The following is a 24,975-nucleotide window of genomic DNA, read 5'->3' as shown; positions in this document are numbered from 1 at the left end:
TACCATGAACACATTTACTGCGAGTAGCTCTATGGAAAGCCAATTCAGATAAATATAAACACTATACAGAGCTTCAAGCCAGTCTCCCAAAATTGCAAATGTGCTGCATTTTACCATGAAAAATGATGTAACAATATTTACAATGGAAGACACAGCCGGATCAATCAGCTCAAAACTTTTTAACAGATCAGTGAAGCAGAAATAGCAAATATAATGAACAGTTTCAACCATATATGTTTTAGTTTGTACAGACAATAACTGTCAATATCAAATTAAATTTACAGGACAAACGTTGTTCCATCATTGGTTTTTCTGTACTATACAGCAGCATAAAACGGGTGGCTGGAAGGTTGCCCACATAGTGATATGTTTTACATAGTTGGAAAATGATCTTCCAGCACAATACTGAATAAGTTAGTTGCTGTAAACTAAGACAAAAAAGATTGCATATTTATTATGCTGTACCTGTTAGTATTTGTACCAGTAGAGTTGAGGTTACCCATTTGCTTATTTATTCAGCATTTGTAAAATCAGTGCTGTATATTGTACCATGGCAGCCTCAGGATCTAGTATTTGTTAACATTTGTTAAACCTTTTTCAGAATCATTTCTTAACTATCACCCAATTTTCATTTTTTAAATGAAAAGATGTAAAGTACCTATTGCATTGTTAATTTACAGAGTCCAAACAAAACGTACATGGCAAGACAGTATTGTGGTCTAGAAAAGTGGTCATGTTTTTAAGTCAAAATCTGTTTAGCAGCAACTAGTTAACTATACTCTTGAAAACCTTGCTTTTCTAGATTCAGATATTCATCTGTGCTTTTAAACTCTGCAGCATATTTCTTTTCCTCCTTCTGATTACTGGGCTCTGCATAAACTCATGGATGCCAACTATATGCCAGCTATATTTGTCAGAAATCACCTATATCACTGTGTGACATGTATATTAATACTAACCAAAAATAAATTCCAGTACACAGTCATGAACATCAAAACTGACAGGAGGATCTAATTTGTTATACAAACTGGTCCAGTACGATGGGTCTGCCACTTACAACCTTACACGGGGTAGGGTGGGGTAGGAAATAAATGGGAAGCGAGGGAGCCTGCTATTCCATTTATTTTCCCTTTACCCACACACCCAGCGGTTTTCCTTCCTCACCAGCCTCTGGGTGGTCCTGCAACGTGATTAAAGAATATTGGGAGTGTATTTATAACAAGCTTAAACAAATGTTTAAAGATCTTTCCCTAAAAGCCCAGAGCTGTTTCTCCTGGGCATAATAACATCTGAAGTCCCAAATAATCAAGTGAGTCTGTTGCTGTATGCCACCACTGCTGCTCAGATTTTACTGGCACCAAAATGGAAAACGAATGTCGTTCCAACAAAAGATGAGTGGTATCATAAATTGTTGGAATATGTGGAATTAGCGGCTATGAGTAATAGAATAAGAAACAGAGATGACAAAAAAAACTTAAGGAAGAATGGAAGTTATATATAGAATATATGAAAATTCATTATAACAAGATAATTAACCTAGCAGGATGTGAGCACTTCAGCAGCGTAAGTTATAACAAGAGGTAAAGAGAGGAAGAATGAAAAGTTTAGAGAAACAAGAAGATGCGGTTTGGAAGCGATTAGATAAGAAACAATGGAAGAAGTGGAAGGGAAGTATATGAAAGGATATATTTGTTTTGTTTTGATTGTATTAGTTTATGTGGTCAGTATTATGTGTTATGTATTTAGTTTATGTATCAGCGGAGAATGTGTAACAGAAAAGCAAATAAATAAATCAAGAAAAAAGGAAGGGGGGTCCTGGGACACTTCCAGAGCTCTCATGCCTCCTTCCCAGAAGCCAGTAAGAAAGGAAAACCCACTGGGTAGGTGGAAAATAAATAAAATGGAGGCGCGGAATGGGAGGTTCCCCCCACTCTTAATTTATTTATTCCCCCCTCCACATAAGGCTGTGATAGTGTAAGTAAAGTGGTAGGCCCACTGCACTTTGGAAAGGTCAGATGTCAAAAGGTGAGGCAACCCTTACTCAATACTTGTACAATATACAACGTAGAGGAATACCAGCTGTGTGGTGCCTGAGGATTTGTTTACTGCTTTCAACCCTTTCAGTTATCAGTGCTTCTAATTATTAGTATATACTATAAGTTCTAACAACTAGTGTCAGAACCAATAACTAGTGTCATGCTCTTTAATGACGTAAGTGAGGCACCTGGCTTCTGGCTACAATTTTTAATTCCCAATTTAAATAATAATCCTAGTTAGATAATGTATCCCTTTCCCCATATTAGGTATAATAGGACAGTCTTTCTGTCCCCTAATTTTGGAAAGAAAAAGAAAAAATAGCTTCAAATGAAAAGGGTTCTTCTACTAAAGTTTAAGGAATTTTTAATTCCCAATTTAAACAATAATCCTAGTAAGATAATGTATCCCTTTCCCCACATTAGGTATAATAGGACAGTCTTTCTGTCCTCTAATTTTGTAAAGAAAGAAAAATAGCTCCAAATGAAAAGGGTTCTTTCACTAAAGTTTAAGGAATCCTCTCTAGAGAAGCTCTACAGCACATCAACATTGTAATGCAGGGAAAATATACAGTTGTAAAGTCTGCATTTCTCCCCCATTTGAACTTATAAAGAAATCAACTCCCTGCTAATCCAAAATATCATTAATTGGGGGGGGGGGGACTACACAGGGAGATAAAGCAAAATGAAAACTATAATCAAGATACAACCAATTCTTCAGTTCTACCTTTACATTCGAGATATTCTCAACAATTTTCAATTTAAGAGGACATAGGATTATAAAAATAAAAAAGACAGAATCCATAACTCTCTTGCATCATAAAGCAAAATTTAACCAACCCCACCCCCACCCCAAGTCTCATTTAAGTACCATTTCTCTCCCTTATAGCATATTGTTCTTGTGGCTGTGAAATCTCACCACAATCTGTGCATGTGTCTCTCTCTCCAGAAGGGAGCCAAAGATAGAGTTTGTGTGTGAGAGAGAGAGAGACAGACACTTGGGTTACAGACTAGTTCGATGCATGTTTACCTGTAAGTCCCACTGATTTTAGTGGTTCTTATTTCCTTACAGTTGGTACAGGATCAGGACATTTACCTGCCTTGGAAGAGGAGAAAAGGCTGTGCTGTGTGTGTGCCTGCGTGCGTGCACATGTACTCACACACACTTATTCCTCAGAAATTGCAAATTATCTTTACAGTATGCTCTAGCAGCAGCTGTTCTCAAAAGTGGCCACTGATGGAGCAAACAATAAATGACTTCTTTGCAAACGCAGCTACAAATGTTGAGGATCAGGGAGGTGGGTAGGAAGGCAAAGAGAGGTGGTAGCTTCTCCACCTATTCCATCCTGGCCAAGGCATGAAGTGGGTGAAGCTAAACAATAAGCTTCTCTTATGCATGTAAGAGAAATAGACAGGCAATAGGAAGAGCATGCATGAGGAGGGGGACATGGAAGAGATTCTCTGGTAGCCTATTTATTAGGTAGCGGGGTGGGGAAGGCTGTATGTGTTGCAATTGTCTATTCAAAACATTGGCTGCAGGCCTCTAGTCCCAAAAATATAACCCACAGATTTCAATGAGACTTACAAACAAGCATCAAAGCCTTGGCCTGTTGTTCCCATCCCTTCAAAATGGTTTTAAACTGCAATAATAATAATAATAATATAATTCTAAACCATTTATAAAACATTTATGCTATCACTTCAAGTACTAGAAAAGCAAAACTCATATTAGGTAGATTCTCAGATACCAAGTGACTTCTCAAAACAAACTTATGGGAAGTGTAGAAGGAACACAGCATTCACCTTTTCTCCCACACAGATATGCTAAGGGGGGGAGGAAAGAAACCTCTGTCATCAAAACTTATATATGACCAAAGTTAATTTGGAAAAGCACAATTGTAGTCTCAACCAACACGCGATGAAAAATCATTCCCAATGATGCATGTCTGTGTCTGTGCTGGTGGAAGTGAATGGAGTTGACTGGAGATGGGCTCTGCTTCCAAAAGCACCACACAGTTATGGAGATACCAGCTGGAAAGCCTGCTCTTCTCACAATGGTTTCCATAGTAATGCCATCAGTCTAAGGGAAGAACAAAAATATTTTAGTGCAAGTGAAACAGAAAAAAAGACCAGTTTGGTTTATTGTACATGGTACGCAGAGCACAACTGACAATTGAGGAAATTATCATGATATCCTTAAGACATTAATCAATGCATGTACAATCCTGATGGCCAAGTTTAGATCCAGGGTGCTGGGAGGAACCACTCTCATTTTTTCTTCTCCAGGATTTATTGTATCCCATCAAAACTTAAGGTTCCTGGAACATTCATGTCACATGAACCATGTATTTCAATCCATTAAAGCTCATACATTCAGTTTCCCCAGATAATCTGGTGGTACAAAATTGGGAATAAGGAGTTGTGAAGCACCTGCCAAGTCACAATATAGAATTAGCATGTGGTATGCAGTCCAGTGGCTACTCTTAATAGCCCTGATCTATTCCACCTTATGTTACGCAAAGCAATTCTCCTTTAAAATGATTTCAAGGAGAATCTTAGCTGAAATATGGCTCTTTCACATATTCCCATCAACATTTTATGAATCTTGAAACCTCACAAGGTGAAGAATTAAAAATGGAGCAATTTGAAACTAGAGGCATCAAGTGTTTTGAGGGATTTCTTCAAGTAAGGTACCATGCGTTACATATACCACCCCCCCCCTACATAGGAGCAGGAAAGTAAGTGTTAGTTTCCTTAATGTAACCCACATGAAAGTTCACCACATTCAGCAGATAGTGGGAGTCCAACGTGGAGAAATTTATCCCAAGAAAGCTTAGTATCACAGCAGCTTTCACAGCCTGTTAATATTATACCAGTAGATAGATACACACAACATCAACAACCAGAAAAGGCAACCCAAAGGTCAGTGTGTGTTTCTTGTCTCCCCAATATATTCTTTATTTGGTTTATATAACAACTATGAAAACCACTGTCATAATTCAGTAACTAGAAATGGGATCTAGCAATTCAGTTCTCCAACTCCCCTCTTCAAAGAAAATCTACTTAGGTAATAATAATAAAAGCAAATTAGGAATTCCAGCAATACTGAGTACTGAGGCAACAATCCAAGTGACTTTTTTATATTTGGTTGGATTTTTTAAAAAGTGACATTTTAAAAAACAAACAATGTGACAGACCCTGAAGACCGAGTGATTTTCTGCATGACATCACAAATGGATGAAAAACATGGCAGAAGGAAAACTGCCCATTCTGCTTGCAGGGCAGCTGCTCTCCAACAACTCAATATGTGAGATGAACAGCCACCTGGAGCTGAAATGGTCTCCAGAAGATTCACTAGCCCCCAAAATGTCGTTTGTCAGAACACAAACCCAAAGTTCTGTGACACTGGGGAGGAAGAGCTAGCACAGGTCTATACGTTCCTCAGTAAAGTTTTTAAAGACATGATAAAAATCACGTCTGTGGTTAAATGTTTGTGTGTGTGTTTGTGTTTTATTCTGTCTAAGTGTGCCTTCATGTCCCCAAAGAACAGCTTTTGTCACTAAGAAGTACAAGCAAGGACAAATACTAAAGATCGTTTCCAGGACCATCGTTCCCTCACACTTTAGAGATGTTTCTTCCTTACATGCAGCATCTGGTTCTATATCTGAGAAGTTAACATATCAAAGGAAAATAGTTAACATTGTGTGGGAAATGACATACTGGATTCCTCCCCACTTTATTTTTTCCACCACAAGTTTAATATCTAAAACTAGCATTACCCAAAGTCAATAACTGCCAGTTCCTTACTGTCTTCAGTACTTTTCCACTGAACTTTTCAAAACATTCATTACACTCCTGACTTTCTGCACTTGGTACCAATTCTTCAGCAGCTTAAGTACCTTTGAATAAGCACTATAACCCATATAGGCAGAAGGTTGCAAAACACACTAGCCTGGTTCACATAGCACAGGAATTCAAACTGAGGGTTACTGGGACTGCACAAGTGTGAGGGTTGCCAGAGAGGAGGTCAGACCTGATTTGCTCCTCCCTAGTCATTTTTTACTCCTGCACTGAGCTGAGCCAGATTCATGTTAAAGCTCTTCCCTCGCTAACCATGAGCTGCAGCCAAAGTTTGATCTTCACTGAAGTAATCAATTTCTACCAGGGATGTGCACAAAAAAATAAATTGCCCCTGAACCCGTCTCATTGGCATGGATATGACATCTATCTTTGCCTCTGATCTGGGGCAGAGGCTCATCTCACCTCATTTTCCAAAGCCTCAGGTGTCATCTCTATTGAAATAATCAAGTGCCTATAACTTTCCCCCCCCCCTTTTCTTTTTTGCATAATTGGATGAAAACGGAATGCATTAAGAGCCCCTTCTATAAAGAAATGAAGTCTGCTAGACTGGGCATCGAGGGGAAAAGTAAGAGGAGGAGCGTAGTTTTATTTAGGACATGGGATCGCCACATATCTGATCCTCAAGAGCTTGGCTTGGCTGTGGAAAGTCATTCACAAAGTGGCCAGGATCAGGGTTCAAACTATCTCCCTGTCAGTTGTACTTCTCAAGCTGTTCTTGGAAGGCGTAGCAACTCCAACTGCCACAGCTGTTGCTCTGAACACATTCAACAAAGAGGAGAGCCCTGGTAGAGGTTAGAAGCTACAGCTGTCATTCACAAACTACACTCCTGCATCTCGGGGTGGAATCTACATTTACAGAAAAGCTTGGAAACACTTTGGGGAAGTCTAAAAATGTGAAGCAGTCTCAGTATCTCCAAAGCAGAATAGTCATTTGGGGCCCGTGCCTCATCCAAAACAAATGGCAGAGTCCTAATGAATATGGGCGAAGAGGCTCCCCCACTATTTCATGAAACAAATACTAGTGCAGGGCTGTGCGAAGGAATCATTGGAGAGCCAACTTAGTTCCCACTCCAGTCCCCAAGTGCACGCCTAATTTCTCCCTAATAAGTGAATGCTGGTCATATATTCTTCCAGAGAAAAGCATAGTGCTTCATGTAACAACACTGTTACAAGGAGGGCAGAACATACCCTAGAGAACTAAAATTTAAAATTTGATTTTATGTTGCTATGCACTTTTTAGTGTCTCAGTTATTCTTAAGTTTAAATCATTCACCTACACATTTGCTTTGCTATATTCCTCACTCCTGTCCTAGCTTCTAATAATTTTAGTGTTTTTTATTACATACATAAAATGTTCATGTGCAACGTTCACATTTTAAATAAAAGTCACACACAACAAGTGTGCTTGGTCTGGGAACATAAGAAGATCCCTGCGAGATCAGGCCAAAGTGGACCATCAAGTCCAGCATGCTGTTCTCACAGTGGTAGCCACATAAACATGCATTATTTTGATGGTGTTTGACTGGCGGTGGCGTGATGCAGTACTTCTGCTCCTGCAAACCCAGCCTGTATTTCATCTAACTTAAGAACTGGCTCACATCTAACTGCAGTGCCCACCCTTAAGAATACCAGGATCACACTGGGGTAAGATATGGACTAGTTGCAGCAGCAGTGTTCAAGTGTGAACAAAACCTCAGTGAGTTACAGCACTTTATTAATGCCCAATTAAAAGGCTCACACACTAGCCTTGCTTATACCTACTAAGCCAAGGCCTCTAGAAACCCAAAATGGGATGATCTTACAATGGCTTCATAGGATGCACAGGCTCATACTTTTGTCAAGCCATCTGGGGAAAGGGCAAGTGTCCTTTTATTTATGTTTTTGGGAATGGTGATTGGTTATGATATGCCAGGTACATAGGGCCCAAGCCATTTAGGACAGGTGAGATAAAATTACTAACAAAAACTCTCCCAAAAAAACTATAGGGGAACTTGATGCACTTCAGGCAACCAATCACCTTAAAAGGAGAAGACCTATCCTGCATTACAATCAAGGGTTAACAAAAGCAGAAGTGATTGTTGTAGACAAAGTCTAAGCATTTGGAATTTGTGATAAATGATTATGATGATCAGACCCTGATTGCCCCAAAGGACCCTACATGTTGTGGCAATCTCAGCAGCATGTTATCCTGTGCCATTCACATAGGCTGTAATTGATGTGAATTGCCCACTCAAATGTAACTGTCCAATCTCAAAGATTCTTATCCCGCTTAAAAAAAAGGGGGAAATCAGTGTCAAGGAATCACAAACATTCCTACAAGTCACAGCATTTTATTGTATTGACTCCTACTTTACTGTACTGACACAAAAACTTGCAGTGGCTTTCACCAGACAGAAAGAGCAATAGTGCACCTTGTATCTTCTTGCAAATAGTGGTACCTCTAGTTACGAACGCTTCTGGTTACGGGCTCCACTAACCCGGAAGTAGCTGCTCCTGGTTGAGAACCTTGCCCCAGGATGCGAACAGAAATCCACACTTGCAGCAGGAGGCCTCTCATTAGCAAAAGCACGCCTCAGGATAAGAACAGTTTCAGCTTAAGAATGGACCTTCGGAACGAATTAAGTTTGTAACCAAAGGTACCACTGTATACATACCTGCCCTCCCAAAAGAACCTCTATTCAGTATCACTAACAGAGCCACTCCTTAAAAAAACCGCACTCCTGAACAAGCAGACTGTGCATCCGATTCTTGATGAGAACTAGTGGCAACAGGATATATTCAGATCTACAAAAATAGTATGGCAAATTCAAAACAGGCAAACAGAAAATTAAGCTGCCTCTGGCCAGAGGCTGAGGAAAACACTCCAAGCTAGACTGTTCTACTGAACACCCCTTCACAACAGATGACACACTCGCTTTACTTTGCTGCTAAACAGACTAGACTCCAATTAAGTGAATTCAGATCCCTTTGTAACTGTAACTGTAGATATAATAGAGTGGTCTTACAGTGGAACTTCATATTCCACCTCCAATGGGCATCTTCCCAGCCCAGTCAGTCACTGCTTCTCTTGAGGCAAAGCAGAGCCAGAAGTGTGACATTTTCAGGAGGGAAGAAGTGCAGGATAATATGTGGCCTCTCCTCTGTCCCTATTCCCAGGTTCCAGATCTCTTGCATGCAATGGGAATGCGAGTCTCTAACCCACCCACCTCCTTCTCTTATAGAAATTTCACTCTTCTGGCCCTGCAATGTCTTGAACACATGGATTAAAGGTAGCATGTTTAAATCCACCCTTAAGTATTTCCCTCTCTATATTTTGTACACAGCTATGGGTACAAGTACAAAATACACACAAGCTGTGTCAAGTTTGAAGGGCAAACACATGGAAAGTTTGCATTTAAAACCAAAGAAAAAGTAAACTGATCTTTCAGTCACCACGTCACAGTACAAAACTTGGGACCTTCTATATTCACTTGGGCTGTTTATACTTGGGTACCCCAACCCAGTACAAAATACAAAGTGAGAAACAAGTTTTGGTAAATGGCTCATTCAATTAGAATTACTCATCTGTAAAATGGGAATAATGATGACAGGGCTGTTGTGAGGATGAATTAAGTAAAGCACTCTGCACCTGAATAGTGTCACATGGTGCTGACTCAAATATTCCATCGGCACAAGCAATGTTGTAGAGCAGTGATGGCCAAACTTGGCCCTCCAGCTGTTTTGGGACTACAGTTCCCATCATCCCTGACCACTGGACCTGTTAGCTAGGGATGATGGGAGCTGTAGTCCAAAAATAGCTGGAGGGCCAAGTTTGGCCATCACTGTTGTAGAGCATTCATAGCAACTAATAGAGTGATCCTATCTCAATGATGAAGATCTTCTCAGATGTTTAAATGCACAAAGGGCACAATCTAGTCCTTCACACCTCAAGCCTATATATGTATTCCACACAGAGCTGCATTCACAGTGCTGACCCTTCATGTTTGACTCAGATATAAATTCCTAGCATAACTGAACCAGTCCTAATTCTAATCAGTGGTTCCACTAGGGCTGATAGCCAGGGCTGAGGTCCAGAGTCCTGTAGCTCAGGAGGCCTCCAAATCACCACTCAGAAGAATGGCAGGTGATGAAGGCAGCAGCAGACAAGCCCAGCATCAGCAGCTGGGCCGCTGTGGTCATGTCATGGCCCACAGGAGTTGATACTGTCAACAAAACATTCATTCCTTTTAAAAAACAACATTATGGTTTCCTACAACAACATGGTGTTCGTTCCCAAGTAAATCTGTTTAGTATCAGGAGAGCAGGAGCAAACATCATTTATTTTCTGTAGTCATGATAGAGCTACAATTTAATGAGTTTAAAGTGCAAAACTGCACTTGTTCAGAGTGTTTCTTTATTAAATTACAGTTGGCAAATTCGTTTTTTTCCTCTCTCACCTATCAGTACTGTCAAAGCCAATGTAAAGAACAAGTGTTGGAGGGAGATAAATGCTAATTGCTAATTAACACCTGCCATCTAAAGCCCCTCCCCCAAAGACTAGTGTCTAAAACTACAGTTCCACCATTGATTGTGAATTTCCGTGATTTCATAACATAACAACTGAACACAGATATACACAGCTGCACAGTAAGTAACTAGAATTAATGATTACACACACAAATTTAGAAGAACCCAAGAACATCTGTCTCTGATACCTTGAACAACAAGTTTCCAGAGCATGCCCTCATAAGCAATACTAAAAGTAGCTAGAAAATATCACTACAGCCTAGCTTGCAATATTCTTGAAGGACTTTTTTCAAGCAGAAATAAACATGGGAAGGATTAAGAGCTGTAATGGCTGAAAAGTATGGAAAAGGGCAGGGAGCAGGAAATATTAGGATTCACTTAAACCAGGTGCAGGAAAATGTCTTTTATTTTTTACTAGACTCCTAAGATCCATCAACTGGAGACAAGTGCAAAAATTGATGGGGATTGGGGAAATACACTTATTATAATGAAGGAACAAGGTGTTACTCGTTACTCAATTTGTAGTCAGAATCTGCAAATCACTCAGATTTACTAGTGGATTTCAATCCAACTTCTGTCTACAACAACTTAAACACTAGAGCTACTATGTAACGGAAAGTCCTAAATAGCAAAAAATACACTAAGAAGGATATTAGAAAAAAGAAAAAGAACATGATGGCATAGTAAGTTATGTTATCCTGAGTCAGATCATATCTTTCTTATTTCTACCTTGAAGTTCCAGGGACTGAACCTGCAAGGTTCTGTATGCAAAGCATGAGTTCTGCCACTGAACTACAGCTCTTTCTTAAATGAGAGCAGATCATCCATCACCCCAAACTAAATATAAGAAGGATCAACATTCAGTAAGGCATGGGCATTCTCTCTCTATATATATACTGTGGTACCTCTGGTTACGAACTTAATTCATTCCAGAGGTCTGAAACCGTTCTTAACCTAAGGTACCACTTTAGCTAATGGGGCCTCCTGCCGGCACGTGATTTCTGTTCTCATCCTGAGGTAAAGTTCTTAACCCGAGGTACTACTTCTGGGTTAGTGGAGTCTTAACTTGAAGTGTTTGTAACCCGAGGTACCACTGTATACTTACAGATACATAGATATAGGTATCTCTTACATTAAGTCTTGAAGTGCCTACAGCTGTATACATCGGGGTAGTCAACCTTTTTATACCTACCACCCGCCCACTAATGCATCTTTCTTGATGGTAAAATTTCCTTACTGCCCACCAGTGCTTGATGGAAGGAGGATTCAGCTTGTGCTGTAGAACCCCCTACCGTCCACCTAGAATCCTGAAACGCCCACTAGTGGGCGGTAGGGACCAGGCTGACAACCCTGGTATACATGGTCAAAAACCAGTAAGCATGGGAATCTCATGCACCAGCCAACACACAAAAGCACACCTCACCAACCCAAAAGTCAGAACTGAGTAAAGCTGGATTCTGCAAATTGTATGAGACAAGCAAGTTTAAAAGGTTTTGCAAACATTTACTTCATTTGCAAAATCTTTCTGCTACTGTTTGTAGGAGGAAAAGGTAGGAAAGAAATGCATCAAAATGTTATTCTCCTGGAAATTTTACTGAGATTTTACTTTTTTTACTTTGGAGATTTCATTTGCCACACATTAAAACTGTAGAAACCCACATGTTTTTATTATGCTAAGTGTTTTATGCAGTACATTTCCAATGGTTCCATAAAATCTCTTTGCCTTTTCCTTCCACAAAAGCCACTTATTGAATTGGTTAAAACCACCCCCCTTCCAATACCACTATGTCTATTATGTACCTACATTTCTCTCCCTTCACTAAAATATTGAAAGGCATGTTAAGAAATAACCTACAGGATAGCCCTTTCAGGAAGTGGGCAGCATGTCTGAATGTTGCCTGAGATTAAATACTTCTCACTGTACAAGCTAGTATGTCAGGATAAGGAATTTTAGCTTAGGTTGAAATGTATGTGGAAGGTGTACGTGACACACATCCAGAGATCCAGAGGAGGGGTGGGAGGGAGGAAGAAGGAGAAGGGGAGGGAGGGAGGGAGAGATTGAAGAGGGACAGTGGTGTAAATGCTGCACCACTGATATCTCTGAATCAGCAATTTGGCTCTTAAACCTACCTCCCACAGACACCTCTCTTACTTCAAACACTCTCAATGTTTCCCCTCCCTACCCAACCATGGGACAGGGTAGGGAGTTTCTTGGTATACGTGTGCACATTTGTACACAGCCTGAAAAACCAAATATAAAAGTTGTATTAATTCTTCAGAAAAAAGGAGATCTACATCTGGGCCATCAGATGCAAGGCAGTTAGGCACGTAGCTATTATGCCTCCCTAATGTAATTCTGCGCCTGCAACAGATAAAGTGCCTTGCATAGTCAAAACAATGTAACAAGCTCCAGCTGCTGAAGTGCTTCTTGGCATAAAGGTGTTAAAGGCACAGAAGGGCCGCCAGGAAAAAGATGACCACCCCAATAATTGTCTCACAATCTGATGCTACAGTATCCAGTATATGCCAATTTGCTTCTCTAAAACATGGATGTTTCTGTTTCAACATGTATAGTATGCAGGTGATCATTAGGTTGCCTTTAAGATGCCTAATAAAGCTACATGTGACTAAACTTAAAAAACAAACAGCAATTTGCAGGGTGGGCCAAGGCGGAGGCACTCTGGGTCATACAGACCTTTTAAAGATGAGTCACAGTTTTAGGACAAACACTGGTAAAGATTTATCCTTCCTCCTTCCCACCCCTCAGCCACAAAGTAAGATTGTGCAACTCTTTTAAAAACTTTAGCCTACATTGAACAGAAGCTGTCAATACCATCCTATTTCTTATAAAGAAATGTTTGGACATTCTTAATTGCAAATATTCTCCCATCAATATTAAAAACATTTTACTTTAGAAAACCAGGTCTTGCTTTTATACTACAGTGGTACCTCGGGTTACATACGCTTCAGGTTAAATACGCTTCAGGTTACACACTCTAACCCAGAAATAGTGCTTCAGGTTAAGAACTTTGCTTCAGGATAAGAACAGAAATTGGGCTCTGGCGGCGCGGCAGCAGCAGGAGGCCCCATTAGCTAAAGTGGTGCTTCAGGTTAAGAACAGTTTCAGGTTAAGAACAGACCTCCGGAACGAATTAAGTACTTAACCTGAGGTACCACTGTATAAGCAAACTAAGGATTTGGTGGGAAAAACTGATCCCAGGTATCTAATTATAATGAATAAGTGATACAAGCTAGGATTTCAAGCCCAGCTCACCCACCATCTGCTAAAACACAGTCTTCCTCCTCCCCTTCTCTCCCCTTGCCAATAATAAATTCTTCCCAAATTCATGGAGGTACAATGCTTTTGTCACTTCTGGTTGAATGACATTTTTGCTTGCACAAAATTATAAACAAAATATGCAGGATCTAAAGGTCCTATGTAACTCAGTTCCTGTGGCAACTACATATCTGTTATTTGCCTCCTGCTGCCTTATTCTTGTTTGTTCCTTCAGTCACTCTGATCTCCTGTCCTAACAGTGTCCTAGCAATAAAGTGACCAAATGCTTTTCATTATCTTCAGTTAAGCTCTCATCAAAGGCCAAAATCCAGTGCTCAGTTATGCTTATACTGAAGTTCCAAGCATTTCAAGGAGACAAGTGTACCAGAATACAAGGGTGCAGTTTTCAGCATGTGAATTTGCCTAGTTAACTAGTTACAATGGACTCCCAATGTAGATAAACAATTTGTTTTTGTTTTTCTTAAGCAGCAAAAAAGTATTGACTTAGCATGCAATGATGCAGCTTCCAGCAACATGCTACGTTTTCCAGTGCTGATTAGCAACATCAGTAAAAGGTAACAGGTTCTGTACTTTGCTTTGGTAAAGGAGATACAACAAAGAAGTATAATGAGTTTAAAGAAAGTTGTGAACAACATGCCTGAACACCAACTAGAAGAATATCAGAAATGTAACACAACCACTAAATGGGCACTGGAATGTTTAATATTGTTGCAGGTTTTTCTGTTATGTTCCATATATACAACTTTTTTTCTTTTAAAGTCAAGAATCAATTCACTTTCACATTAGTGAGCAAACCTATTCTGTTTCACAGGAAGGTTCTTAAATTGCAGGTGAAGAGATATACTGTGATTGCAGGTACAAGTTCAAGCCAAGTATTCAGATAGTTCATTCAGAGTCACTCAAACAATACAATTTAATTTATAAATTATAAACAATATAATTTTTCTAAACATTTTTACCCAGTTCGGCAGCAAAAATGGCTCACTAACAAGGAAGACAGTTTCTTCTCTCAGGCTTATCATCTAAAAAGACATGACACAAAAGGAAAATGGATTGGGGCATGAGGATATAAGCAAACTCAGTTACAAGCACTTCTAATGAAGGGAGCAAAAGTTTCTGGTCTCCCAGCTGTGCAGATGGAATAGCCCCACACCGTTTCTCTATGACAACCTGATATAACAGCTGCTTAAGGTCTTCTTCCCCTCCTGTACTCACTTCTCAGCTTTCCAAATCACTGTGTGCTGGGGTGCCAAAACTGGCAAACAGCAAGTTAAGCAATTCCTACTAGCCAAGATTACAAATCGCAATCAAACTGTGAACAGTAATTTGGCAAACCAGAAAGTGATCTGTTGAGACCAGGGGGAGGGGAACATGCATGGCTCATGTAACAGCCAGAGCTCATGTAAGGGAAAATATATTAGATGAACTGTGATATTTCATGTAAATTATGAACTTGGTAATGCACATGGCTGGCCTCCATTCTTCCTTCCAATATTTCCAAATCTTTTAGCATTCTTGTACTTTTCTTTTTTTTAATAACATCTTTATTGCCATTTGCAACCAGAGCTTATATATTTAAAAGATGTTGTTACACATAAAGAAAGGAGAAGTATATGAACATATTTTAAGTGCATTAGTTGGGGAAAGTGATCTATAACAAAAGCAAACATTTTGAAGGGTTGCTATATTTGAAAACCTTACATCAGTGAAGCTTAAATAAATTTAAATCATGTCAGCTTGGACCAAAGGATCTAACTTAACTCTAGCAGCTACTTGTATTACAGAAAACCTCCTTTCAGAGGGAACAATTTGGAGTGGAGAAATATTAGATCATTGAGAGGGTCTTTAACCTTTTCCCTGCCTGATGCTTTTCTAGCTCCACCCCAGAACACCTCAGTGGCATTCTAAAAGATAAATATTCCTTACAGGGATAAATATGTATATGGAATGGGGGGGGAGTTAAGCAGAAAAGGTTAGTAACCCCCTCTCCTACTCCTAAAATGGATTTTCTGTGACACAAGTGGTTGGTGTTTTATGTTACACTCACTTGTGAATAATGTTTAGTTAAGTCTATAAGAAGTCACCTTCAATTTATCACAAAATTATATGGTACTACTTCCCTAGTTTCAGTCATTCAGAGATGTGAATCAACTCTTTCAACTTTTCCCATTCACAAAATTGATGGAGGAGGAGCAGAGTAATAACCTCAACAGAGGAGGAACTGTTTTCAAGCTTTTTATGTGGATCAAGGTAAAATGGGAACTTGAGGCTTTTGCAATCACTGTAAGTAGAGGGGCCCAGGCTTCTAACAATGAAACTTCAGATGTTCAACAATTCTTGTGTTAACAATTTTACAGCATTGACTTATAAGCACTTTCAAGTTTTATTTCCAGGTATCTTATGAAACTTTTTGAGCTTTGCTGTAAGAGCAGTAATCTGTTTCAAGAGGGAAATAAAACTGCATATGTTATTACAAGACCATATACAAACTGATGAGAAAATGTGGAGTTCAACAAAAGTGACCAGAAACTCAAACCTTGCTGTAGAGTTTTAAACAGAAATGCACACACTCTAACCTACCTGTCTCAACAAGAATGGTATGATGCTTCAGAGTGTGAGGTCACAGTTCCCCCGCCCTATCTCATACATCTGAGACACTACTGAGATTTTACCTACAAGTCAAAATTTTCTAATAAAAAAAGAATTATTTAAAATTTTGAAAAATACTGTCACATTAGAGAAAGCACCTGAAAAATAAATGTGACTACATCAGTCATGTTTCATAGCTGACTTTTATCACAGTATACTGAAGTTAATTCTACACCTCCAAGGTCAAACTGGGATCATTAGTAAGCTACAGAATGCATAAACAATGTTGTACCTGCCCCACCCTCGAAGGAACTCAAGCAGACTTGTGCATGGGACAGGCATGCTGTTGAGTTCTGCAATTTTTGCTCTTGCTGGTGAAGTGAGAATGTAGCAGCCCCAAAAGGCAGAAGTCACCTATTGTGGAACTCTAACATTTCATTATTTTGCTTGGCCTCCCCACCTGCTCTGCTGTTCTAACTGAGGAGATGCTTCAAATCTCTACTTGTAGGAGTTCAAAAGCTCATTACTATTTTCAACTACCAAGGCATTTCTTTTAACTCTGAAACCAGGGCTTTGTCTGAATCTACTGATTGGCTATGTAACAGTCAGATGAAAATAATGAATGATTTGGCCACATTCCAGCATAAAGTCAATGAGCTTAAGCACTCTCAAAGTCTCTGCTGGATTGTGCCCCCTGCCTCTAGCAAAATCTCTTCCTTATATACACTTTAAAAGAATTTTTCAATGAAGTACTCACTAACTTGAAATCTACCTAGCAGACTCAGCTACTATTACCAATGACTGAATTTTCTTAACTACTTCCATATTTTAAAGATTATCGGGACCAAAGATTCACATAAAGAAGTACATAGACACACATGATTAGCCATATGCAAACTGCTGTCAGGCAAGTTTTTAAAAAAACTTAACTTGTAATCATCTTGGTTATGCTTCAGTTGCAGCAGTAACAGGCAAATGTTTTCAACAGATGTTGAAAAACTGATGAAAGCGTCCAAAGTTTAAAACTGGTAGTATGATCAGAGCTGGAGGGTAAGTCCCCCCCCTACACTGGTGGTTTTTTTTTTTGGAATTATATTGAGCAAAGTACAATCCAAGTTTGAAAAATTCAAGAGAAGGCCAAATTCAGTACATTTCTTTACCACTTCTGTTTCTAATTAAATGGAGTTTAACATACAAGAGGAAGATACTCCAAGTATGCTGTCATTCACTGGTTTAGAAGAGCAGTCAAACAACTTGGATTTAACCACAGCAAAAAGAGGGGCAAAGAGAAAAGTATACCAAAGGAAATAACAAACTTTTCAAAAACCCCAAGCAATGCTAACAGACTGACTTGTCTTTTATATACTGTAATCTTTTCCCAATAGGAGACTCGCCAAAGAATCTAAACTCATGCAATCTCTTAAAGCCTCTGAATATATTCAGATTGAGTTAAGGGGTACCTAGAAGCCCTGATTCAGCATTTCAGACAGTTTATCAGAGTCCAGTACATTCTTTGCATGTCTTTGTATCAAGCGATACAGGTATAATTTTCTAAGTAACAAAAGCAGGATACCTATTACAGTACTCAACTGTGTTATATTGGATTTTAAAAGTACTATTTGCACAAATAATTAGCTACAATGACTGAATAGCCACTCTCCATTAAAACAGTATTTAGATTAAGATTTATAGTGAAACACAACTGACTTCCACTTTTTCCTCCAGAAAAAGCTAAAAAACAAACAAACTATAAACTAAGACCAAGTCTGCAGACATGTTATTATGTTCTAAAAGAAAGGGTTTGATCAAGGCACTATAACACTATTGCAGCTGTAAGATTCTAGCTGAAGTAATCTAGAATGCTTACTACTGTACTAAAAGCCTTCTCATGTCTTCCATTCTGCATCGCTACATTCTAAGGAGCTATTTACCAGGGTATCACAGCAGAAGTGTCTGTGATGCACAACTAAATCAAGCCTTCTTAAAAAATTGTCACTGAACTCACAGGACAAATGAGAAAACCATTGTTAAAGCTGCAATTTTATGTATGCATACTAGGAAGCAAGCCCACTGAACTCCATTTACTTTTCTGTAAAATACAGTATGGAGAGAATGGTGCTGTATGTCTTCCAAATTAGCATCTACATTAGAAATGCATGCCAGTTTAACTGTCAGAATTACCTACACCTCAAATACACATACACACACCTCTCTCTTTGGAACGAGGAAGAGATTTTCGTAATGCTCTGAAACCTGCAACCTCTTCACAAAACTACATTTCCCAGAAAGCTTTGCAAGGGAAACAACAACTGTTAACCCCTTGTTAAAAATCAGATTATATGTATAATGCAGTTATGAAAACAGTGACTTTTAAAAAATTACATAAGACTGCTATACATGAATAAAATATATCACTTTATTCTGCACATCTCAAGGTAAACTGCAGTCTTGATGTGGCTTTAAGTTGGACTTCATTGTAGAGGGAGCAAGGGGAATTGTGGCTGGAAGTAGCAGGTTTGTTCCGCAGAACCTCAGAAAGCAGATTCCTCCCTTGAAAGGTACCCACAACCATGCACCAGGGGATAAATTCCAATCCATTCATAAAATCTAAAGTAGTCAGATTCCAAATAAATTATTGTTATTTAGATGAACTGATGTCTATATTTTATTAGAATGTTGAAAAAGGAGTGTGGCAGTGACCCCAAAGTTGGTAATGAAGACAAGCATGAGAACAATTTGCTGCTTCTCATATATTCTGTGATTATTTTACTACCCCATACTCATAACGACAATTGAACAAAAAAAGCAGCCAATACATGTTTTCAAATTAAAAGATAGGAAACACTTGGGCCTGAATTGTGCATGCAGAACACTCCTTATGTGATGCTGCCAGTGAAAATACTGCACTAAACAGGAAAAGGGGCAAATTTAAAGAAGAAAATAGTGATTTACAATAATATATTGAAATTATACATGCATTAATTTGTGTGAGTGATTAAAAAAAATACAAACCTTTTCTTGCAGAGTTGCACTTCAAACCATCTGATCTGCTGAAGTCTATGCTCACATACACTCCACTTTCCAGATTCAAAGTACCATTTGGGAGGTGGCAGTTTGGTGAACTAGGGCTCTCCTCACAGTTTAGAGAATTATCTTGTAAATTTAGAGCTATATAGTTCAAGCCATTCTGAAATCCCGTTGAAGTATCTCTGGACATCTTGCTTTCATGGCCATCTGAAATGTGTTCTTCAGGTTTCAACCACACATTGTCAAAAGAGGCAGAGCTGTGCCTTTTGCTACTATCAGTAAAGAAAGAAGAGGAAGTGGTAACAGTGCCAGTGGAAGAAAATGTTTCAGAGCTATGCCTTCTCCTTCCCTGTGGATCAGCACGAATAACTTTAGGTACTACTGGCGGATCAGGACTAGGAACAGAGAACTCACTGCTACCAGCATATTGGTCAACAATGCACAGTCTATTAACAATGGAAGGAGGACTATCAATCTTTAAGCCATTTTTGCTTTCGGTGGTAAATGGTCCAGGTGGCATTGCTGCCATGTTGAAGGTCATTTCTGTATAGTCATCAATCCTACCATTTCCTTTGCTAACACAAGCAGTACCAAATGAGAGCCTAGCATAATCTGGATCAGGTGGATTTCTGGGAATACTAGAACTTGCATAAATTGAAATATCTGTCAAGGAGTTAGATAGTTCTTTAGCAACCTTTGGTGACTGAACATCAAGATCAACACTCATGTAGTCAGAAAGTGGTGACTGCCTATGGTCACTACTGGAGCCAAGAGATGATGGCGATCCTTCTGCAGATAAAGAATAAGGTGTATTACTTGCCTTTTCACCGAAGTCGATATTTATATATTCACCAGGACTAGATGGCTCAAGTGGAATTGTACGATCATACATTCTTGGTATAGTGTTACTACCTCTAGTGCCTAATGGAAGTCTTGTAGGCCTGGTAATTTTGTTCTGTTCAAGTCCTTCATCTGAAGCTTTCAGCATAGATGATTTGGAATGGCCATTAGCCAGAACATCATTACTGATATTGTTGTCATTTTCAGCTCCACTATACAATAATTTTCCTGGTGATGACATTGGAACGTATTCATCATGCTCACCATTTTCTCCTGACTGAGTCTTAAAGCTTCGTGGGAGAGAGAAATATGAGCTAAAGTTTTTGGAACTGGTGTTAGTATGCATATAATTTGAATCACTAGGTTGCTTTGGAGCAGCTGAGTTTCCAGGTGACATATCCATATACTCATTGTTCGCCAACTTCTCATTGCCACTTTTATTAAAGCCAGTTAAAGGACTACGTACAGGTGAAGAGATAGCCCTAGGAAACATCATCATATATCCTTTGGAATCAGCCTGTGTTGATGGCCAGGAACTGTTTATCTGCTTTGGAACAGACACACTTTTAGGAGTCATTGGCAGATAATCACTGTTGCTTGCAAAAGAAGATGCAACTCCTGGCATCATTGGCATGTATCCATCATCTCTGGCTTTATTCCTGCTTTGATTGCATACAGAATCAAGGGCAGATTCCCCATACACTGGTTCAGGGTTATTTTTGAATTTTGGCGATTCAGAAAAAGGCAGGCGTCCATGGCTTCCTGAAGAAACTTCATCTAATGAAGTTGCTGTTTGGGTTGTTTTCTGCTGTGCTGGTATAGAAGCAGGCTTAGTTAGAGAGTAAGTTCTTTTTCTGAAGCATTTTTCAGCCTCCCGGTAATCATCTCTTGAACTATTATTATCCATTTGCTGCTTGCTCATAGACATATATTCATTTAAACAATTTTCTTCTCTGATTGGAGGCGTATTGCCCAAGGAATCTGGGGTATTACTCCTCACACGGAAGTACCTGAAGTCGCCAGGGCTGGAACCATATTCATCGGAAGAAATGAAACCTCCATCACTTGGGGACCCACAGACAGATGAACTGGAAGGCCTGATGAAGGTATCAGAAGCTGATCCATGGCCACTACTTGAAGAAACACTGATGGGGCTAGTAGTGGAAGGGAAATGAGACACTGGCAGAGATGCAGACCTGGTGTGATAAGATGCACTAAATGCTGCTCTAACATATCGTCCACTTCCTTCTTGACGCCCCAAATTCATCCTTGCAGTATTCAGATGAATCAAACTTCCAGTAACTGACCTAAATGGTCTGGTCATTGTCCCCTCCCCTTCACTGGAAGTTCTGAAACGGTAAGAGCTACTACTCTTGGTGGTTGGAGGGGTCCCCCCAGTAACACTTTCAGTTCTGGATCTTCTTTGCAAGCCAGTTTGGCTAGGTGGCAGGTTACCCAGGTGCCTCCTAGTACTGATGAAGGAAATGGGGTTGGTGCTGCTACCACCACCGGAAGACTGGCTCTTACTGCGAGGTCTAAACTCAGAGAAGGCTTTCAAAGCTTTCATGGTTTCTAGGAAGGTTTCATGCATATTCTGGGCCACCACTGAATCATCCACTTGCATCCAAAGCTCACCTGGCCCAATGGAGGCAGATCTGCCCACCTCAATGAAAAAGAAATTTTCTGAATGCCCACACCGCCGAATGTTCATTAGCTGTAAGTGGACAGAGGGCACCTCACTATTCAGCTTAACAAGGTGGATGGCCTTGGTGGAAAGACACAACCTGTACACCCCAGTCAAATTTTTTGTCTGCCCCAGTCCCTTGGGTTTCACATTTACTTGCCAAACTTCTTTGAAGACGGTCCCTGGCCGAAGAGCAGTCCCGTAATGCTCGTCGTCGTCATCCAGCTGCGGATCAGCCTGGTCTTCCTGCTCCAAGAAGCCCCTCTTGCTTTGGCTCATGAGCTCACTGATTGCCTGGTACCAGCTCTCCTGCTCAGTCTCGTTTTCGGCAACCATTGCAAAGTACTCATCCTTGGTGTACAGGGCGATGATGTGCTTGTGCTTGGCATCTGCCCTCCGGCTAACCGTGAAGCACTGGTACAGAGGAATCACCCGCTTTGGGGGTGGGCAGCAGAGGGCTGCGCTCCCACCAGCCGCCGCCGCTGCCGCCGCCGCCCTCATGCTGCTCTTGAACTTCTTCTCGCTGTCGTAGTACTCTAGCCTGGCCGGGGCCAGGTGGCTCTCCACCCGCAGCACGAAGTACCTCTTGTGGCCATGCTTCTGCTTCCTTAGGTAGCCGCATTTCCTCACGTCGTCCCCGAAGGCGACAGCGGACGCCGCCGGTGGGGCAGCTGCCCGGCTTGAGGGCGCCGAGGGGCCGGCTCGCGATGAAGCCACGGCGCCCCCTCGCCCCGCGCCGGCGTTGCCCCCGGTAGCCGAGGCGTCCTCCTCCTGGACGAGGCAGAGGGAGCTGCTGGGGGATCTCCTCAGAAGCAGCATCAGATGGTGCGGGGGCTGCGCGGGCGGCGGGCAAGGGGCGCCTTCCATCAGCTCGGGGTCCTCTTCGGTAGCAGCAGCAGCAGTAGTAGCAGCAGTAGCGGCAAGCCTGGACGCGCTGGCCCGCTGGTTGTGGCTGTAGCCGCCTCCGCCGCCTGGTGCTCCAGCGGCAATGCCCGCAGCCCGGTCTCTCGCCTCCAGCACGGTGCAGCCGCCTTCTCCGCCGAGCATCCCGCTCGCCATTTTAAGGGGCCAGGGCAGGGTCCGGACAGCCGAGCCAGGCGGCGCCGCGCTTGTGCAGCGGGGGGGGGGGGGAGGGCGGGAGCGCGAGGGGGGTGGAAGAGCCGCCCTCCTCAGAGGCGAAGGGTCTCCCGGGCCCGGCTGGACATGGGTGGCCCCAGTCTGTGTCCACGCCGGCCGTTCCCCGCAGGGGGAGGCGCGAAGCCGGCCCACCGGCGGGGCGTGCGCCCACCCGCTCACTCACTGCCAGCCGTTCGGAGCGCGCAGGGCTCCCCGTCCACTCGCCCCGCTGCCTCACTCGCTAGCTCTCCACACAGGCAAGCAGCCGCGGCGGCACCACGGCGAAAACATCACGTGACCCCGCCTCCTTCGGGAGGGAGGGAGAGGAGCCGCTTAAAAAAAAAAAGAAATTGAAGCCCCAAAAAAAACCGCTCCAGCGAGAGGCGGCGCTTCTTTCAGCGCGGGGGCGGGGCTGTGTGTTTGTGTGTGTGGTGGGCCGGAGAGCAAAGTTCTGAGAATGGAGGAGCCGGAGGGCGAGGAACCAATCGGAGATGAAGTCCGCTTCGCAAGCGGTCCAATCCGCAGTCACTGCCACGCACACCCCACTCCCGGTCGGCGGGTTGTGTGCGTGCGCGTGCCTTTCATAATGATAGGCGGGAGGCGGGACAAATGAGAGGCGAAGGTAATTAATAGCGGGCGGCTGGGCGCGGGATGCCGTGAAGATGTGTTTGTGTGTGAGAAGGTGGGAGGGGGAAAGGGAGAAGGAGGGGGGAGAAGTGGGAGGCGGGCTCTGGGAGTCGGCCAATCACCGCCTCACACACTGAAACATACGCCGGGCGGAGGCGGGGACCCTTCAATGCCTGCGTGTACAGAGGAATGAGTGAAAAACAACACATACACAGAAAAGGCCACAAGGGATGAAGATGAGTAGCACCGTAACGTACCAATCAGTCCTCGCTGCTTCCACGAGTTGCCCAATCAGCGTTTAAGAAATGAAGGTTCACTTTCTTATACTGCTGCTATTCTTTTTTTTTTCCTTCCAGGCACTCCTGTAATCCCCCTCCCTCCCTACGACCGCACTCCCCGCCCCATACAGGTTTGATGACCTGAGAGGCGTCGTGGTTGGCCAAAGGAAGAGCCAATCGGCGAGCGCGAGAGCCGAGGGGAGGTGGAGGGGTGGAGCCGCTGAGGAAGTAAACAACTCGTCAGCGCGCGGGCGACCGTTGGAGGAGCAGGAGGGATGTGTGCAAAATTAACCGTCCCAGCTGCCGCTGCTGTGGAGGCGCGGGGGTAGAGGCGCGTCCACGTCGCCTGGAGCGCCGCGGGCTCTCCGAACCGCTCCCGCCCGCCACAGCCACGCCCCTCAGGCCGCGGTGGGGGGGGGGAGGTTGGGGAAGGGGGTGCCCTCCTATACCCGAAATTAGCGGATGTAGTTCAGCACTTGTTTCCGATGGTGTTCCCTCATAAACAGCAAGCGCGCATTTCCTTCGCAGTTGATAGATGGGGAGGGACGATTTACCTCAAGGGGGGGGAGAAGAGAGGGGGATTTCTCTCTTCACACAGCAGGAAATTTACATCAGGTAGGGCAATACTGTCCCTTTTTACACACGGCAAGTAGAGGGGAGTAAATTTTCCTCAAGTGGGGCAATATCTGTCTTCACGCAATAGGTAGATGGGAAGAAATTTGCTTCAGATGGGGCAATATCTGCCTTCATGCAGCAGGTAGGTGGGAGTAAAATTTTACTTCAGGATGGGGGATTTTTCAGGATAACAACAAGCAAGAAGAGGAGCTTATTAACTTGTGTAACAATATCATAAAAATGGGAAGGAAACAGAAAAGAAACATGATTCCTGAACTTAGCCCTGTGTCCTAACGTAGGGCTGTGTCATTTGCCTAGGCTAAAAGCTCATAGCAAAGACATCTTTTAATCATTAGGAGCTTTCTTTGTGAAATTTGTGTTCAAAGATGAACAAGGAAGAATTTTGGCGATCGAAATACAATCACAAGGAGAAAAATTTTTGATAATTGGAATTTATGCACCAAATGAGGGGAAATCTGAATTTTATGGGAAGCTGCATGA

General features: G+C 41.9%; 1 protein-coding gene across 2 annotated transcripts; it reads right to left on the bottom strand.

The window, feature by feature from the left end:
• IRS4 (insulin receptor substrate 4) lies at positions 1-23,308 on the bottom strand. 2 transcript variants are annotated; one of them, XM_053373380.1, is made up of 3 exons: positions 19,300-23,308; positions 14,658-14,720; positions 1-4,113 (listed from the first exon to the last, which is right to left on the bottom strand). In XM_053373380.1, the coding sequence occupies exons 1-2, from the start codon at positions 22,895-22,897 to the stop codon at positions 14,683-14,685; spliced, it is 3,636 nt and encodes a 1,211-aa protein (XP_053229355.1). In that variant the 5' UTR covers positions 22,898-23,308; the 3' UTR covers positions 1-4,113; positions 14,658-14,682. The 2 variants fall into 2 exon arrangements, with proteins under 2 accessions (XP_053229355.1, XP_053229356.1); XM_053373381.1 differs by lacking the exon at positions 14,658-14,720 and having other exon boundaries at positions 19,300-23,307.
• Positions 23,309-24,975: the final 1,667 nt, after the last annotated feature.

The sequence above is a fragment of the Podarcis raffonei genome, chromosome Z (genome assembly GCF_027172205.1).
Source record: "Podarcis raffonei isolate rPodRaf1 chromosome Z, rPodRaf1.pri, whole genome shotgun sequence".
Classification (NCBI taxonomy): domain Eukaryota; kingdom Metazoa; phylum Chordata; class Lepidosauria; order Squamata; family Lacertidae; genus Podarcis; species Podarcis raffonei.
Note: the sequence above shows the minus strand (reverse complement) of the source record. Positions and strands in the feature narration are given on the sequence as shown.